The following is a 17,330-nucleotide window of genomic DNA, read 5'->3' as shown; positions in this document are numbered from 1 at the left end:
AGCTGTGTCCCTAAGGGTGGGGCCGCTCCCGAGCTGCACTGAGGACACCCCTGCCAAAAGCCGCATCGGCCGAGGCGAAGGTGTCGAATCGATAAAATTTGATGAACGTGTGAGCCGAAGACCACGTGGCTGCCCTGCAGATGCTCTCCGCCGAGACCCCTGCCCGCATGGCCCACGATGCCCCCCACAGACCTGGTGGAATGCGCCCTTACCGAATGTGGTACTGGTCGTCCCGCCAACAGGTACGCTTGCCTTATGGTAGACCTTAGCCACCTAGCTAAGGTGCATTTTGAAGCAGGCCAACCCAGCTTCCGGGCATCAAAGAGAACAAAGAGAGAATCAGACTTTCTTATCGGCTCTGTTCTGGCTACGTAAATTTTTAGGGCTCGAACAACATCCAAAGAAACATCCCTTTCTTGTGAGTCCGTAGTGGTATTATAAACTGGAACTACTATCTCTTGATTTATATGAAATCGAGATACAACCTTTGGGAGGTAGTCCAGTCTAGTTCTGAGAACTGCTCTATCCTCATGAAAGATAAGCAATGGAGGTCTACAGGAGAGAGCTCCTAAATCTGATACTCTGCGCGCCGAAGCAATGGCTAGCAGGAAAAGGGTCTTCAGAGTAAGCCATGAAAGAGAAACTGACTCCAAGGGTTCGAACGGTGCCTTAATTAACCCTTTCAGCACCAAAGTAAGATCCCATGGGTTTGCTGGTGGACGTATGGGAGGTTGTAGGTGAAGAGCTCCCTGTAAGAATGTATGGATTGTGGATGACGTAGCGATTTTCCTCTGGAAAAGAACCGAGAGAGCCGACACTTGAACTTTCAAGGAGGAATGGCTCAAACCCATGTCCAGGCCTGATTGTAAGAATCCTAGGACCCTATCCATTTTGTATATCCTTGGATTGAACCTCCTAGGTTCACACCAGAGAAAATACCTCTGCCAAATTCTGTGGTACACCTTTGCTGACGATGGTTTTCTTGCCGCCAGCAGTGTTTTAATGACTGTAGGAGGAAAACCTCTCCTGCTCAGGATCGACTTCTCAACAGCCACCCCGTCAAAGCCAGTCTGGCTAAGTCCGGGTGTAGGCACGATCCCTGTGACAGGAGGTCGGGCCGGAGGGGCAAGGGAAAAGGCGGTGCCCTGGCCATTTGCAAGAGGTCTGGATACCATGATCGTCTTGGCCAATTCGGGGCCACTAGGATCATGGTCACCTTCTCCCTCTTGAGGCGTCGAAGTAGACGGGAAATTAGAGGAATTGGTGGAAATGCGAACACCCTTTGGAATGGCCAAGGAGCTGATAGTGCGTCTACCAGACATGCCTGTGGGTCCCTTGTTCTGGATCCGTACAGTGGGAGCTTCTTGTTGTGCTTTGAGGCCATAAGGTGCACTTGTGGCATTCCCCACTGGTCTGTCAGGATTGTGAATGCTTCCGGATGGAGGGACCATTCTCCCGAGTGAATCGTTTGCCGACTCAGGAAGTCTGCTTCGCAGTTCAACACTCCGGGAATATACACTGCTGACAGGGCGAGTAGAAACTTCTCTGCCCATAGGAGGATCTGGGTCACTTCCCGCATAGCTGCTCGGCTCCGGGTTCCCCCTTGATGGTTCACGTACGCGACCGCTGTCGCGTTGTCTGATTGGATTCTGACTGGCCTTCCGTGAAGAAGAGTTCCCGATTGGCTGAACGTCCGGTAGATGGCCCTTAGCTCCAGCACGTTTATTGGTAACTTTGTTTCCTGGTGTGTCCACAGGCCCTGGAACGACTGATCCAGGGTCACAGCTCCCCAGCCTTGTAAGCTGGCATCTGTTGTCACTATGATATAATCGTGGCTTGCAAAGGATCGTCCTTTCCTTAGGTTGTCCGACAGTAGCCACCACTGGAGAGACTGTCTGACTTCATCTGAGATAGTGAGGAACTGTCTCTTCAAATCCATGTGCGATCGGTTCCACCGAGATAACAGGGCCAGCTGGAGTCTTCGGGAGTGGAACTGTCGAAACTCCAGCATTGGGAAGGTGGATACCAACTTCCCCATTAATGTCATACAGAGGTGCACCGACACCCTGCGTTGTGTCAGAAAAAACTGGATCTGTGAGTGAATGTCCTGTATTTTGTTCTGGGGAGAAACACTCTTTGAGCTTCTGTGTTTATTAGTGCCCCCAGTTGTATCATGGTGGGTGATGGAGTCAAGCTGGATTTCTTCCAGTTGATTATCCACCCATGAGATTGAAGCATGTCCAGGGCAATCTGGAGATGGCTCTGAATTTCCTCCTGTGATTGTGCTACTATGAGTAGATCGTCTAGGTAAGGAAGAATTCGAATGCCTAGAAGGTGTAAGCGAGCCTTCATCACCGCCATGACTTTCGTGAACACCCGGGGGGCTGTTGAGAGCCCGAAAGGGAGAGCACGAAACTGAAAATGGCGATCCAATATTACAAATCTGAGAAATCTCTGATGTTCCTGTTTGATTGGGATATGCAAATATGCATTCTGTATGTCCAGTGAGGTCATCAGATCTCCTGGTTCCAGAGCGCTGAGAATGGAGCTCAGAGACTCCATCCTGAACTTGGGTACCCGCAGGAAAACATTCAATCTCTTGAGATTCAATATCGGACGGAAGGACCCGTCTGGTTTGCTGACCAGGAACAGATTCGAATAGAATCCGGTCCCTCTCTGAGAATGCGGGACAGGCATGATCACTCTTTGTTCCAACAGGGTTGAGACGGCTGTCTCGAGGGCTACTGCCTTGAGAGGGTCTAGTGGAAGGCCTGTTGTAAAGAACTGTGTTGGGGGTCTGGAGCAAAAGATCAGAGCATATTAGTTCCAACACCCAGGAGTCCGATGTGGAACCTGACCAGGTCTCCGCAAACTCCAGAAGGCGGCCCCCCACCCATGGCACGTTCTTGGTGTGCCCGGCGTCAGGCCGCTGGCTTTTCAGCCTGCTTTGGGGTCTGACGACGATCTCTTAATACCTGATTGAAGACCCTCCAAGAGCGCATCCGCCCAATGTGCTATAGCTCTGGTTGTCCAGGCAGCTGAATAGCTAGGCCTCAAAGCTGCCCCTGCATTGGAATATATGGACTTGAGAAACTGATCCAGTTTTTTATCGACTGGGTCTTTCAAAGATGTTACATCAGGTATGGGCAGGGCCATTGCCTTAATTAATCTGGTGACATGGGCGTCAACCTGAGGGGGGTCGTCCCATTTTTTGTGGCAGTCTGGTAGAGGATAAAAAGAAGGAATACGCTTAGACACCAGGAATTTCCTATTTGGATATGATCATCAGTATCAGTGTCCACATCATCAGTTACATCAATAACACCCCGTCCTGATCATCTCCAGAGGTATCATCATCTGTGTCCTGTAAAAGAGGCTGAGCCGCCTCACGTCTGGATGGTCTATTTGTACTAGACCCTGTCAGAACATTTTGAAGTGAGGATGAAACCTGCACCAAACCCTGGACTGACTGTGATAACCCTGCTACCCAAGCAGGCTCTGCTGGCTGGGGTTGGACCTGGGGTGTCGGTGAGGCAGCGGCGTTGCGTAACGCTGCCAGCTGGGAAGCTAGTTCCCTCATCGCAGAGGACAGGTCTGCAGCCCAGTCTGTTCTGCAGGGAACATCCGCAGTGGGTTGCGGACTAGGTCCCGGCTGAGAGCAACGGTCACAGAGGCCTGCGTGGTTCCGCTCAGCACTAGCAAAGTTTTCTTTGCACACTGTGCAAGTATATGCGTGCAGCGCTGGAGTGGGACCAGGCCTACGGGATTTCCCTGAACCCTTTGCTGACATGATGTGTGTGTGTGCTTAGCAATTTGCAACTGGAGTTACCTAAGTACACCAGTGATATCTTGTGTGAGAATTGTTCAGTCACTAATAAACGAATAAGTGACCTTATACTGCGCTCCCTGTCAGTCCTACAGAGAGAGATGTGGTATGAAAACAAAGACAGATAAAGTACACTGCAGTATATCACAAATCCCCACACCACACACAGGGAATCGGCACTTTGTTTCCTACACCTGCACCATGCAAGTGAGGTGAGGATAATACAACCTGTCACTGATAACAGTGGAGGCAAAGGGGGGCGATTTCTTATGCTCCTCTCCGTTTAGCAGCCAGCCAGCAAGTGAGCTAAAATGGCCCCCGCTGTGAGACAGGGGGGAGGAGAGGAGCGCTCACGGCGGGAACCCAGGACAGGCCATTGCCGCGAGCCTGGGGGCAGAGTTACATGTAAATCCGTCCCCTCCTGGAACCACCAGCGTAACTGGTCTCCACAGAGGGAGCCGTTATGGTACATAACCCTGGTGGTCTAGCGGTTTCTCAGCATGAGCTGAGTACTGCTGCCAGGCCTCCGGCGGCGCCCCCATCCACCGGCGGTGAGAGCCGCGATATCCGGCTCCCCGTAAAGGGGAAGCCGCTTACCTGCACTTCTCCCGGCCGCGGCTCCCTCCAAGTGCCTGAGGTGTCTGGTGTGAGCGGCCGACAGGTCCGTCCACCAGACGCCGGGAGAGGCTTCTGCCGTCAGCCGCAGCAGCGCTGCGAGTCTGACGGCTGTGAAAAAATATATATATATATAAAAAAAAAAACGAAGTTAAATAAGGGCTAAAACTGCCCTCTCCTTAGCGTGGTGCCTGTTCCTCAGAGCACCAAGGAAAAAACTGGTCTCTGAGGACAGCAAGGGGTATTAGGGGGGCGGAGCCTAGGCTGCACTAGCCAGAAGAAGTTCTACTCCTTGGTGCCCGGACCTCCAGCCCCGGAATACCCCACATTTCCCAGCATCCACCGCTGGCCGTAAGAAAAAAGAATTTAGAATCATCTAGAACATGTAATTATAACATTCTGTATCTCGGTCCTTTACATGAAAAACTAGGATAATACAGTTTTATGAATGAAGCCAGCAGTGATACTCACCAAACAGGGTTATAGCAGTAGAAAGTTTCCCCTGCCACTGTCCCGGATCTTTATTAATTTCTTTGATACGTTCTAAGATGTTTCCATAGCATATAAGGCCGTTACCAACATATCCCTTCCTGCATGTGCATCTGTTTAATAGGCCATGGGTGAGTATGAACGTTATCAGTACACAAACATTCTACATAGGGGGGTATGGGTCATTGGGTCAAACAACATTAGGTCGAAATGCATTGGGCATGGTTAACATGGACATCATATCGGTGCATCGTGTCCCCACGCTGTGCTCGCCATGCTGCTCGCCACTCTCATATTCTCCCTCCATGCCCTAGTGGATGGTAAGGCATGAAATCCCACCTGTCGGCACATGTCAGCAAAAATAAAATGATAAAATGATAAACCCATGTCAACCTTGTGACTGTCGACCTAGCCATTGTGTCAACCTTCCATCCATGTCAACTTTAGGCATGTCAACCAATGTAAGGTGTCTACATAAGCCATATTGACTTTCAGTGGACTTTCAATGCATGTCGACCTTTGGTGTGTCGACCTACCAACCGTATACCACATACTGTATGGTACATTAATATAACCACTTACCTCATTGTCTCTGGTCTAATGGTAGTGCAGTTAGCATGTATACTGCATTTGCTCTTGGTTGCACAAATATCAATCACGTGACATCCGATTCCAGGTTCATATTTATTGTATCCTTTTATACATTCACAATGAGACTGGAACACAAAGAGAATTGTTAAGTACAGAAATAAAAATATCTTTGATCTTCTAAATATGGAAATTATATTTGGCAGGAGACCAGGACATTTGGTGTAAGTACAGTCAAGTAATATAAGATTCATTTTGAATCTTATATTTTGAAGGGCTCTTCTCTTTTCCAATTTGAAAGGTTGAGGAGCCGGGCGGGGAACGACAGCAGGCGGGGGATGCCGGAGACCAGAGAGCCAGACGGAGGGAGCAGGGGGTGAAGGAGGGAAAAAGGGAGCCGGGTAGTAGAATCCGCTGCTGGGCATAGCCAGTGGGTGCATTTAATGAAAAAAAAAAGGCCATACAAATAAATGGGAAGCCATTGTCTCTCTGGTTGTGGGCATTCCCCGCCCGCTTGCATGCCCCCGATCCCTGGTCCCCTCGCTGGTGTCCGCCGCCCCCCTGCTCCCTCTGCCTGCAGCTCCCCGGGAGCTGTATGGGGGCCTTAACTTCCAATTATTCTCTTACAGTGGGGCAGATGTATTAAGCCTGAAGAAGAGATAAAGTGGAGATAAAGTGGGAATAAAGTGAAAAGAGATAAAGCACCAGCCAATGAACTGTGTTTGAATATGACAGTTGGGAGTTGATTGGCTGGTGCGTTATCACCATCCTCTTTATTTCCACTTTATCTCTTCACCAGGCTTAATACCTCTGATCTCAAGTCAAATTAGTTTGTTGTAGACTCGTAAAGGGAAGTTTACAGGAGGAGTGACCATATAATATTCATAAAACATAGCATAATGATAAATGGGACATGTTATCTCAAGATTTAGGCATAATTAATGGAAATAAAGGAACACAGCTTATTACTTGAGTATGGATAATGAGATATCTACCATCTGAAATCCCTGCTATTTACTGTCAAGCCCCCTTGACTCTTTTGGTGGAGGTTAGTTACCCTCCCAGACTTCCACAGTAATTGGATAACAGACCAGAGTTTACAGGAATGAGAGCTGTGATCTCCAATGGAGAAGACTGGGAATATTCAAACTCCCACTGTCGATGGCCCCTGTCAACCCTTTGCCACCCCAAAGGTTCTGAAACTGCAATTGCCTGTGATTGCAGCTTAACAGCACAGTACATGCGTGTTCTGGGGTGACCCAATATTCATTGCCAAGTCAGAAGGCCTCCTCATGTCAAATTAATTTCCCAGTCTGTTGTTAGGAACATAATACTCACTAATCAGACCCGAGAGCAAAATATGTGATCCATAGAGGTGGAGCTGCAGCACAGTCCATAATTCAAATAGGGAAGACACACCAAACACTGCCACGCAGCCGGGAATCACTGGCAGGTGGTGTGACTCCCCTATTTGAAGTATGGACTGCGCTGCAGCCTCTCCTCTGGAGACGCACCTGGTGCTGACACAGTTCCCAAAGCAAAATGCCTTTTGGATGAGATGCTGCACCTCCAAACATTATCTTCAGTTAAGAAACTATATACTGTAGATTAATGAAATCTCACCTTTCCAGGCCCATCATATTTACAAACAGTTGTTGCCGTGGGACAATTTCCAGCATTTTCCTGGCAAGGGTTCACTGGCAAACACACATTACCATCTCCTTTATAGCCCTCCTTACATGTGCACTTGTGTACATTTGGACTTATATATGTGCAATCAGCTGCTGCATGACAAGCCTTCTTCAAACATGGATTAATAGCTGGAAATAAAGGGTGTTATGCAGCATCAGTGTCAATGTGTTAATACATAATAATATAAAGTATATACAGTAACCAATAATATCAGTATTTATATTTAGTTTTCCGTATTTCTGATATTCTTGATAGCAGTCTCTAGTCAGTCTTATTGCGACTTGATTGTTATTCATGTGGTGGAGTGAGAGGTATCTGAGCAGTTATTGCTAGCTCTATGATGTTACATGTGCAATCTGGGAGCTGAAGCCTGAGTGAGGACAGGAGCCGGGACCAGTGTGCGGGTGGGGAAGCGGCATGCCACGGGGGTGCAGAGTCTCTGTCAGCATATAGACAGAGACCCTGCACCTCTCCAAAGTTGGCCACCACTCTGATGGAGAAAGATGCTATGCTGTATGTGCTGTTGAATCTATAGTGCCTGATAGGGGAACGCAGAGCACACAGCACTACCTGGAAGTGCGGATACCGGGAGTGCTGGTGCGCTGAGCGCCTGATCCTGGGCAACAAGCATGTAACCCCCTGTGGCAACGAGCATGTAACCCCCTGGCAACTTGCATGTAACCTGTGCTATTTTTGTAGGAAAATAGGTTATGGAACTGTGAGGCCCATCCCTGCCTCACTGACAGCAGCACATCCCTGCCTCACTGACAGCGGCCCATAATCTACCTCACTAGCAGCAGCACATCCCTGCCTCACTGACAGCAGCACATCCCTGCCTCACTGACAGCGGCCCATAATCTACCTCACTAGCAGCAGCACATCCCTGCCTCACTGACAGCAGTACATCATTGACAGCAGTTCATCCCTACGGGGTACAATTTTGTTTCACTTGGTGAAGGATAGAGATTCACGGATTTATGAGCACCTAAAAGATACCTTTATGCACTTGTAAAAAGCACCACCCAGTGTGAGTCCCGGTACGGAAGTACATTGAGATCATCATATTCTCCTGGTAGAAAAATCACTACCTTATGGGTCTATAATAGACGTATAGGGAATTGTGACAAGACTACACATTGTTCTTTTTTGTTTGTATTTTTTTATATATACACTCTGGATGGAGAAATCCTGAATATCACAAATATTTGATAAGAACACTAAAAGGCAAAGAACCCGCTACGGGCTTAGAATTCTTCATCTAGCCGTGAGAGGGGTACGCCTACTATTTTCATCACATTTACATATTATTAAGAGAAAGAAACCTTTATATGTGTGCCCCTCCCTTGTTACAAGTGAGTGAGGTGCGCCTACAGGATTATGTTTCCACAAATACACCTTAAGACTTGATTATCAGTAAATAGAGTCACACATTGTTGTCTACTTTTTATTTTATTTTTACGGTATACACAATACTGGGAGTCAAGAAGGAGGCCGTAGAGGATTTACCAACAGGACAAGTACCCGCTTCGTGCACATACAGTGCCAGTCACACTGTGAGTAGGGTACGCCCATCTATGCCCTCCTACTTCACTCCAAATAGTAAAATTTAGATTGTCTGTCACTGAGTCTGCATCTAATCAGTGGTTTTCTTTGATTTGTTTCCTGAGAACCATCGGATAAATCAACGGAAAGACTGAACAGAGTTCTGATGGTCGGAAAAACATCTGGACTGGTTTCGCCTTAGAAAGTTTGGAAAGTCCACTCTTGTATTTTTTACTATTGTTTTTGGTTATTTGGTGATAACTGGGGATTAGTACGAACTAAAGGCAGCATTGCGCCAAGGAAAGGTCATATCCTATATCTGTTTTTGCACAGCAGTTCATCCCTGCCTCACTGACAGCAGCACATCCCTGCCTCACTGACAGCAGCACATCCCTGCCTCACTGACAGCAGCACATCCCTGCCTCACTGACAGCAGCACATCCCTGCCTCACTGACAGAAGCCCATCCCTGCCTCACTGACAGCAGCACATCCCTGCCTCACTGACAGTGGTACACTCATGTCTCACTCAAAACGGCACATTACCGCTTCATTGAAAGTGGTGTATCATCACCTCACTGACAGCAGCACATTTCTGAAATCTTTAATTCACTAACAGTTATCCAGTTCCAGGGCATAACTAGTACTGTACTTTGTGGGCCCCATAGCAAAATTTTGAAAGGGTCCCCTCCCACCATTGTCTCTACAGTGCCCTAGAGAGACAAAGGAAGCTCCCGGATCAGTGTTCTGTTAGGTTGGAGAATGCCAGTACTCGCGGGTGTTTAGTGCAAGTACTGGCATTCTCTAACTAAAGTGCTCTGCCATGATGCTGTTTGAGCCACACTAGAGCACAAAACAGCATTGCAGAGATATTTTTGTCATATATTTGCTTGCACCACTTCTGGGATACAAGCAGGAATCCACAACCCAGACATAGTAGCGTGCTGATTTGAATAGCTCCTGGGAGCACTCTCATTGTGCTATTCATAGTGCGCTGAACTAATTTGACTCCAAAGAGGGTACCCGAGAAAGAGTGAGAGAAAAAGAGAGAGGAACAATAAAGAGAAGGAGAGAGGGGTGGTCAGGGAAAGAGAGAGGGCCTCATGGTGCCAAAAGATGGAATGAGAGAAAGAGGGTGTCAGAGAGAGAGGGGGGGAGTGAGAGAGGGAGGGGTGCAAGCAGGAGGGAGAGAGAATGTCAGAGGGAGGGAGAGAGAAAAAGGGGAGAAAGAGTGAGAGTGTTAGAGAGAGACAGTGAGTGAGAGAGCAAGCTTGTCAAGGAGAGAGAGCGCTCCAGTTAGACTGTCAGAGTGATGGAGAGAGAGAGAGAGAGAGAGAAAGAGAGAGATAGAGAGAGAGGGATGTGTGTGTGAAAGAGGTGGGGGGGATAATGAGAGAGGAGAAAGATTAGGGGCAGAGAGATAGTAATAAAAATATTTAAGAGGTGGATAGCAGAGGGTGGGGTAGAGGAGGACAGGGGGAGTGGGCCAGGGTAGAGGTGAGAGGAGAGAAGGGATAGAGGATCATAGAGGGGAATAGAGGAGAGGATACAGGGGGAAATAGATGAGGAAGGGGAGAGGAGGAGATGGCAGTAGAGGTGGAGAGGGGGGATAAAGGAGGAGAGGTGGTAAAGGAGGAGAAGAGGAAAGGGGGAATAGAGGTGAGGGGTGGCAGAAGGGGTGAGGGATGGATAGAGGAGGAGATGGGGGTAGAGGTGAAAAGGGTAGGGGAGGAGAGGGGGGTAGAGGAAGGAAGGTAGAAGCAGAGAGAGGAGAAGAGGCGGAGGGGTGGTAGACGTGGGGAGGGGGAGTAGAGGTAGAGAAGGGGTAGAGGCGCAGAGGGGTAGTGGATAAGTGGGTAGAAGGAAGAGCAGGGTTGTTACGTAGTCATCATTTTAACCCTCCCAATCCCCACATACTAGCTGCACCTGTACCATCTCCCGTGGTGTGATCTCCTGCAGCAGGTAACCAGTGCCAGGTCTTCAAGTGTAGATAACCAGCGTAGATTCTGCTTCTTCTGCTCACCCCTTCCTCCTCTTACCCGGTGACGGATCACCTTCTCTCACTGGGCACCCAATCTCCTTCCTCCACACTCCCTGCGCCGGGTCTCATACTTCCTCTTACCCAGCCCCGGGTCTCCTTCCTCCTCTAACCCAGCGCTAGGTCTCCTACTGCAGCAAACCAGCGCTGTATCTCCTTCCTCTGCTTACCCTGTGCCGAGTCTCCTACTTCCACTTACCTGGTGCAGGCTTTCTGCTCACCAGGTCTAGCAGTGTTGCAAGTGCACCGCGGAGGAGCACTGGACAGTCAGTATTTAAATGTGCAGGAGAATGCCTGCTGGGGCCCCTGGTCCCCCCAAGCCACGGGCCCCATAGCAACTACATCCCCTACAGCCTCCATAGTTACACCACTGATCCAGTTACATGTTTATTCATTAACATAAATGACAACTAAAAAGCCTATACTGAACTCATTTTTACTCCTAATTTGTATCTTTCAACAACAGGGTCATTTTATAAAATAGATATAGCACTCTTGGGTATGCGGTTAAAGTGGTTTTAAATGTCAATGATAGAAGACAGTATTGGACTTACGTTCACATTTTGCTCCTTTCAATTCATAATTTGGCATGCAGTGACACTCCATAGCACCTGTTCTTGAAGTCATACAGCGGGTATTTTCTCTACAATTCAGTGTCACGCATTCTGGCAAAGCTAATGATATAAAAAAACATTCATATATTGAAGTGACACATATAATGCATGCCAATTTAAATCATTCTGCTTTGTAAAGAAAAAGTAAATATTTAATTAGTATACCTTTAAGTGACCATTGCCCCTAAAATCCTACTTACATTGGAGGGATGCGCCTGAAGTGACCGGGAGCAGACGTGTCTGCTGGCTCTCCCACCTAAAATCCTGTATTTTATCCTGTTTATGCAGCGCTGCCTCCCTCACTTGGATCCTAGGGATAGAATAGCCTCTCCGGCATCCAGTGTGGCTTCTCCACTGAGTATCCCCCTGTGTCCCTCCTCAACTGTGACCTGACTCTGCTGGCGGCATCTGCGTGGCGCGCAGGCCTGTGCTGTCTGACATCGCCGGGAGACTCTCCCAGCTTGACACCCGGTGAGACTGTGCTTCTGCTCTCGGAGTCTGTCGGCGCTGGCTACCTGATTAGACCGGACCCTCCTGACTGCTCCCTATTGTCCAGCTATAGCGAATTGGAGTGTGTGGTGCGGCCGCGGCCATTTTGAAGCTTCCTGAACCAACCCTTGCGCACGAGGTGCGCGGCGTGCTTTCTGCACTATGGATGTCTCATACCTTCTACGCTCTATTCAGGCATCGACTGAAAGGCTCCTTCTTCATCTAGAGATGGTACACCTGGAAGCTCTCTACCCTGCAGTTAACCCTGGCAAAGATGGTGGAGGGATTATGGGTGATAAATCTGCCTCCTCTACTTCTGTAACCTCCACACACCCTGAAGATACGCAGATTAAACTATCCTCCATTACATGTGACTATGTGTCAGGGATAGGAGGAAAGGATAACTCTCTATTTGAATATTGCTGTTCTATGATCTTTGCAAATTCTGCAGCCTTGGATTTGGATACCCTCCTGCTTATATTAGCTCCTGAAGCATCCAAAACAGATGATGAGCTTACTACATTTCCCTGCTGTGACACAGAAATTCATATTGCGCCTGTGCCTATGTGGGGTCAAGGCCGGCTTTTATTCGTGACTGTGATCCAGTCTCGCTGCAACTTCATGTCTCATTTATACGTATTGGCCGCATTTTCCCCACTGTTATCACCCTTATTGTTGCTGGTTCCTTTTACACCTCTACCGCTCGACCCAGCTGAATGTGGTGTTATATATTCTGGTCTGTTTGGGGGGGGTCCGATGATATGTTTTCTCTATACCAAGGAGCTCGTGGATGGCCGGATTGATATGCTGCGGATGTTATATGATAACAGGGGTTTCTCTTTAAATGCTTTATATGTGTGATGTTTTACCTTACTCTATCCTGTTTTACATATTTATGTTGCTAGCTACCTGTCCAGGTTCACCTTACACCCTGCTCGTTTGCACGATTTTACTACACGTAGTAGTCCTGCTACACTGGTCACTGGTGGGAGAGCCAGTGCCATCCTGGTCCGGGGCCATTAGTTATTTTGTCCCTCTGTTTGGGTAAATGGGGGGGGGGGGGGGATTTAGGTAGTTAGTGGTTTAGTGGAAGGGGGTTTAAGTATTCTGGGCTCCAGGTATGCCTAAGTTGGGGGTAGGTTATACAGGGTGGGGGGTTATGGGGTGGTTTGTTTTGGAGGGGAGTTTTGTTTTGTGCTAGACACATCATTGCCTATTTGATGCTTTGCTACTACATTTTGCTAGGTGCCAGATTATCCTGATAGCTACCTGTAAAGAGCGATTATACGCGATATAATACTTTGAGATGGATACCATGTGCACTCCTGCTCTGATATATCGGTTACCTGCCCGAATGGCGCCTTCGGGTATTTCCGTTCCTTACCAATGCAAGGAGTGCTCTTACCACTATACTAATGTACTGCAAGTTTTTTCTATTCACTTGCTGTATTGTATTTTCAAAATGTTATGTACCTAGCACCTGCTGATGTGTCTGCAAGTTTTGGTGTAATGTTACTTGCCAAAAATCAATAAAAAAATTACTGAATTAAAAAAAATAAAAAAAAATCCTACTTACGTTGATCACACTTAAGTCCACCATAGCCAGAATAACACAAGCATATACCATCTTTGTTGATCCCACTGTTGCAAACACCATGTAGACAATCACAAACTGTGAGGAAAAATAAATTACAAAGGTCATTAGACACCAATTAAATCCCCCAAAATGTGGTTGCATTGAGTGCCAAGTGAATTTGTAAAAATAGGTGTGAAAATTGCCAAGTAAACATTTTTATTATTCATAATGACCTGTAATATTCAACATATATAGGAAATATGATCTTTTATACACAATTTTTTAAATTTGAATTTATATAACAAACGTGAGTGACACTGGCCTATTTTACGGATATTTTGCGCATCTCTCACAGAGATGTTGACACTCAAAGGGTTAAAATGAGCTGAAATCATCAAACATAGCAGAGTCACACAATAAGCTGAGGGTCACATCACTTTTTAAGCCTCACTGACATCAAAACCAATGGTACTGTAGGCAACCTTCAACCTACTAACAGTAATTTTGAACACAAATTTAACATGATTTTCTTTTCATTCAAACATCTTAAATAATTGCACATCTAATGGATTAACTGAATAATGAAACCAGCATTCTGGAATAAGATTAGCAATCAGACATACTATGCTGCTGTATACAGATAATAATAATTAATAATGATATAATCCACATCAGATATTGAATAACAAAATCAAAATAGTTGATAATGATAGTTGGGAAACTCATGTTTGCGTTTTTTGTTTATGGTTTTATATATATATATATATATATATATATATATATATATATATATATACGTATGTAGCAAATATTTTGCTATATAAATTAGCCAATTGAGTCCAAACTGGCTCAGTTACTCTTAACAGTTTGGATTGATTTTGCTGACATTTGTCATGACAGCGTAAGAATGTTGACATTGACCACATCCATATTCACCATGTTGACACTGATGAAATGTCGACATCTTTAAAATGCAGACAAATTGTTCCTGGTAGTCCAGCAGGGTTTTCCTTTGTTTGGTGGGTCTGGCGGCTAAAGCTTTGTCTCTTCGGGGTAGGGCCTGATTAAAGGTTCCATGTGCCCTAGGCTAATACACATGTAGCTCCTCTTATAATGTTCATAAACTCATGTGTATGTGACCCCAGGAACTCACCATCCCTCTGGGTGTTTAAGAAGACATTTTTCCAACATTAATGTATACAATGATCAGGCCGGAGCGATTGAAATCATCAGGTTACGAGGAGAATAATTTAAAAGCAATTAACACAAGATTAGCCGATCTAGATAGGGCAAAATTATTAAGACCAAGTGGTAAGGCACAAAATGACAACAAAACCAAGTTTGAATGGGCATCCATCACGACGTACAGCAGTCAATACAGAACACTGGAAAAATCACTTTAAAAACACTGGGGAGTACTACAAAAGGACCCCATAATAGGAAAACTCCTACCAGATCGGCCCAACTGTATCTACAAGAGAGCGCCTACCATTAGGACTGATTTAGTTAGAAGTGCTGTCCTGCCAATAAAGTCCATGACAACAGTCAAATCAAAGGTTTTTTTCTAGAGATGTGCGGGCTCGGATTCCCCAGATCCGAGCCCGCACGGACGTCATCAATCCGGGCCCGGATACTAGCAGCGCTCGGAGATTCCCGCTTGACTGGAATCCGGGCGCACGGGCAAAACGTCATCGCCCGGCGTCGGATTCTCGCGAGATCACGGAACCCTTAAATTCCGCAACCTCGCGCCGCCATCTTCACTCCAATCTCGGAGAAGGGTAGGGAAGGGTGTGCTGCTGCTGTGTGTGGTCTCTGCTGGGGCCCGTGCTGCTGTGTACTGTGTCTCTCTGCTCAGTGATCAAGACATCACCATTGCAAGGATGACTGGTGCTGTGTTCTGTCTCTCCTTTGTGCTGGGGCCTGCCTCTGCTGAGTCTGCTCCTGTATGGTCAGTCACAGTGTGATAGTCCACTGGTGCTGCTAGTGCCACTGCCTGCCCTGCACTGCCTAGTGTCTGCTGCAGTCTGCTCTCTGCTGTTGCCACTGGCTAGTGCCTACCAGTACCTATTGCAGTATATAATTCCAGTGTGCTGTTGCCCCTGGCTACCAGTACCTATCACAGTATATAATTCCTGTTATGCAAAGGGGACCCCTGCCGGACCCTAACTCCGTTGCCTCAGACAGGAGTCAGCAGCTGTGTGCAGAGCTAGACTTCACCTGGGCCCGTCTCGGCTGGGGAGCGAGTTAGGCCCGCTCCGCTCCGCTACAGGCAGGTCTTAAGGGTGGACAACACCAGCTGCTGAGGCCAGGAGAGCGCAAGGGCAAAGCTAACTACACCTACGGAAGGCAGGGGGACCCCGGACGCCTGGCGTGTACTAAACGTAACAATACGTGAAGATGGTACTAAATGTAAATGGTGAACAAGGAAGCAACAATGCTACAAAGATGGGATAATATCACAACAACTGAGGGCAACAATGCCGAAGATGGAATATAAAGATAAAAGATACAGCTGGCAGCAATGCTTCTAACCAGGTGGAATATGGAGCTAGAAAGCACTGACAACCAGGTCCTCTGATGACACTTATCTGTAGCCGGACACAGGTAAACGGGACACGGCACGAGGAACAGCACGAGGCACGACACAGAACGGGAAGGCACAGGACTGCAGAGTACTTCTGGAACCAGGAACACCAAGGCACACTAAGGTATGACCAAAGCTATAACCGGCGTCTGTTCCCAGCAGACGCCAGCTATTTATTTGAATCTGCCGCCTGTGATTGTGCTGACGTCAGCCGCGCTGACGCCGCACGCTGCTTGGAGACTCGAGAGCGTTGCCCAGCAACGCCCCGACGTCCAGCAGCCGGAACCACGGAGCCGGAAGCTCGGGGCGTTGCTAGGCAACGCCCCCGACGCTCCCCCGGCGCTCCATCTCCGCCGCCCGTCCCGGACGTGACATCACGCAGAGGCGCTCTGGGACGGCGGCGGCTGACAGTACCCCCCCCTTGAGGAGAGGTCAACCGACCTCCAAGTCCTGGCTTCAACGGATTTTGCTTATGAAATAATTGTTTTAAAGATGGAGCGTGAAGGTCCTTGTCCGGGACCCAGGACCTTTCCTCAGGTCCATAGCCCTTCCAGTGGACTAGAAAGAACAAACGCCCGCGAGTGATTCTCGAATCCAGAATACTATCGATCACAAACTCCTTGATGCCTTGACGAATTACTGGGGCCGGCCTGTAAGCACGTGGCCGATGGGCAGGTTTAAGCAATGAGGCATGGAACGTGGGATTGACCTTCAGAGAGCGTGGAATCTGGAGTCGAAAGGCCACAGGATTGATCCTCCTAATGATCCTGTAGGGACCGATAAAGCGAGGACCCAACTTCTTGGATGCCTGATGGATATTAATATTCCTGGTGGATAGCCACACCCAGTCTCCGACTTTAAACGAACAAGGTCTCCTGTGACGGTCGGAGAAGCGCTTTGCGGCCGTGGTCGCAGAGAGGAGAGCCCTACGGACCATAGCCCAGATACTTCTCCTACTGGTCACCCACCTCGAATTACCTGTTCTGGCGGGAACAGGATCAAACGAATTGGCCCGAGGGTGGAAACCATAGTTACACAAAAATGGAGACATTTTGGTGGCAGAATGCCAGCCATTGTTGTAGGCAAACTCTGCGAATGGCAGATTTTCCACCCAATCCTGTTGGGACTTTGATACGTAACACCGCAGGAACTGCTCGAGTGTCTGATTCACACGTTCCGTCTGCCCATTAGATTGTGGATGATAGGCCGAAGATGGACTGAGCTTAATCTGTAACGCAGAACACATAGACTTCCAAAACTTGGCCACAAATTGAACGCC

The 17,330-nt window shown here is 47.8% G+C and overlaps 1 protein-coding gene across 2 annotated transcripts in view; it reads right to left on the bottom strand.

The window, feature by feature from the left end:
* The window catches only part of LOC146074318 (stabilin-2-like), a 324,893-nt gene that overhangs the window by 247,984 nt on the left and 59,579 nt on the right, over positions 1–17,330 (bottom strand). For both annotated transcript variants that reach the window (XM_083182261.1, XM_083182263.1), the window contains exons 6-10: positions 13,468–13,563; positions 11,343–11,462; positions 7,142–7,338; positions 5,513–5,646; positions 4,913–5,043 (exon numbers count right to left, since the gene is read on the bottom strand). In XM_083182261.1, coding sequence (XP_083038387.1) covers positions 4,913–5,043; positions 5,513–5,646; positions 7,142–7,338; positions 11,343–11,462; positions 13,468–13,563 — 678 coding nt within the window. The remainder of the gene's footprint in view (positions 1–4,912; positions 5,044–5,512; positions 5,647–7,141; positions 7,339–11,342; positions 11,463–13,467; positions 13,564–17,330) is intronic.

This window comes from Crinia signifera, chromosome 4, assembly GCF_055691185.1.
Source record: "Crinia signifera chromosome 4, ASM5569118v1, whole genome shotgun sequence".
Lineage (NCBI taxonomy): Eukaryota > Metazoa > Chordata > Amphibia > Anura > Myobatrachidae > Crinia > Crinia signifera.
Note: the sequence above shows the minus strand (reverse complement) of the source record. Positions and strands in the feature narration are given on the sequence as shown.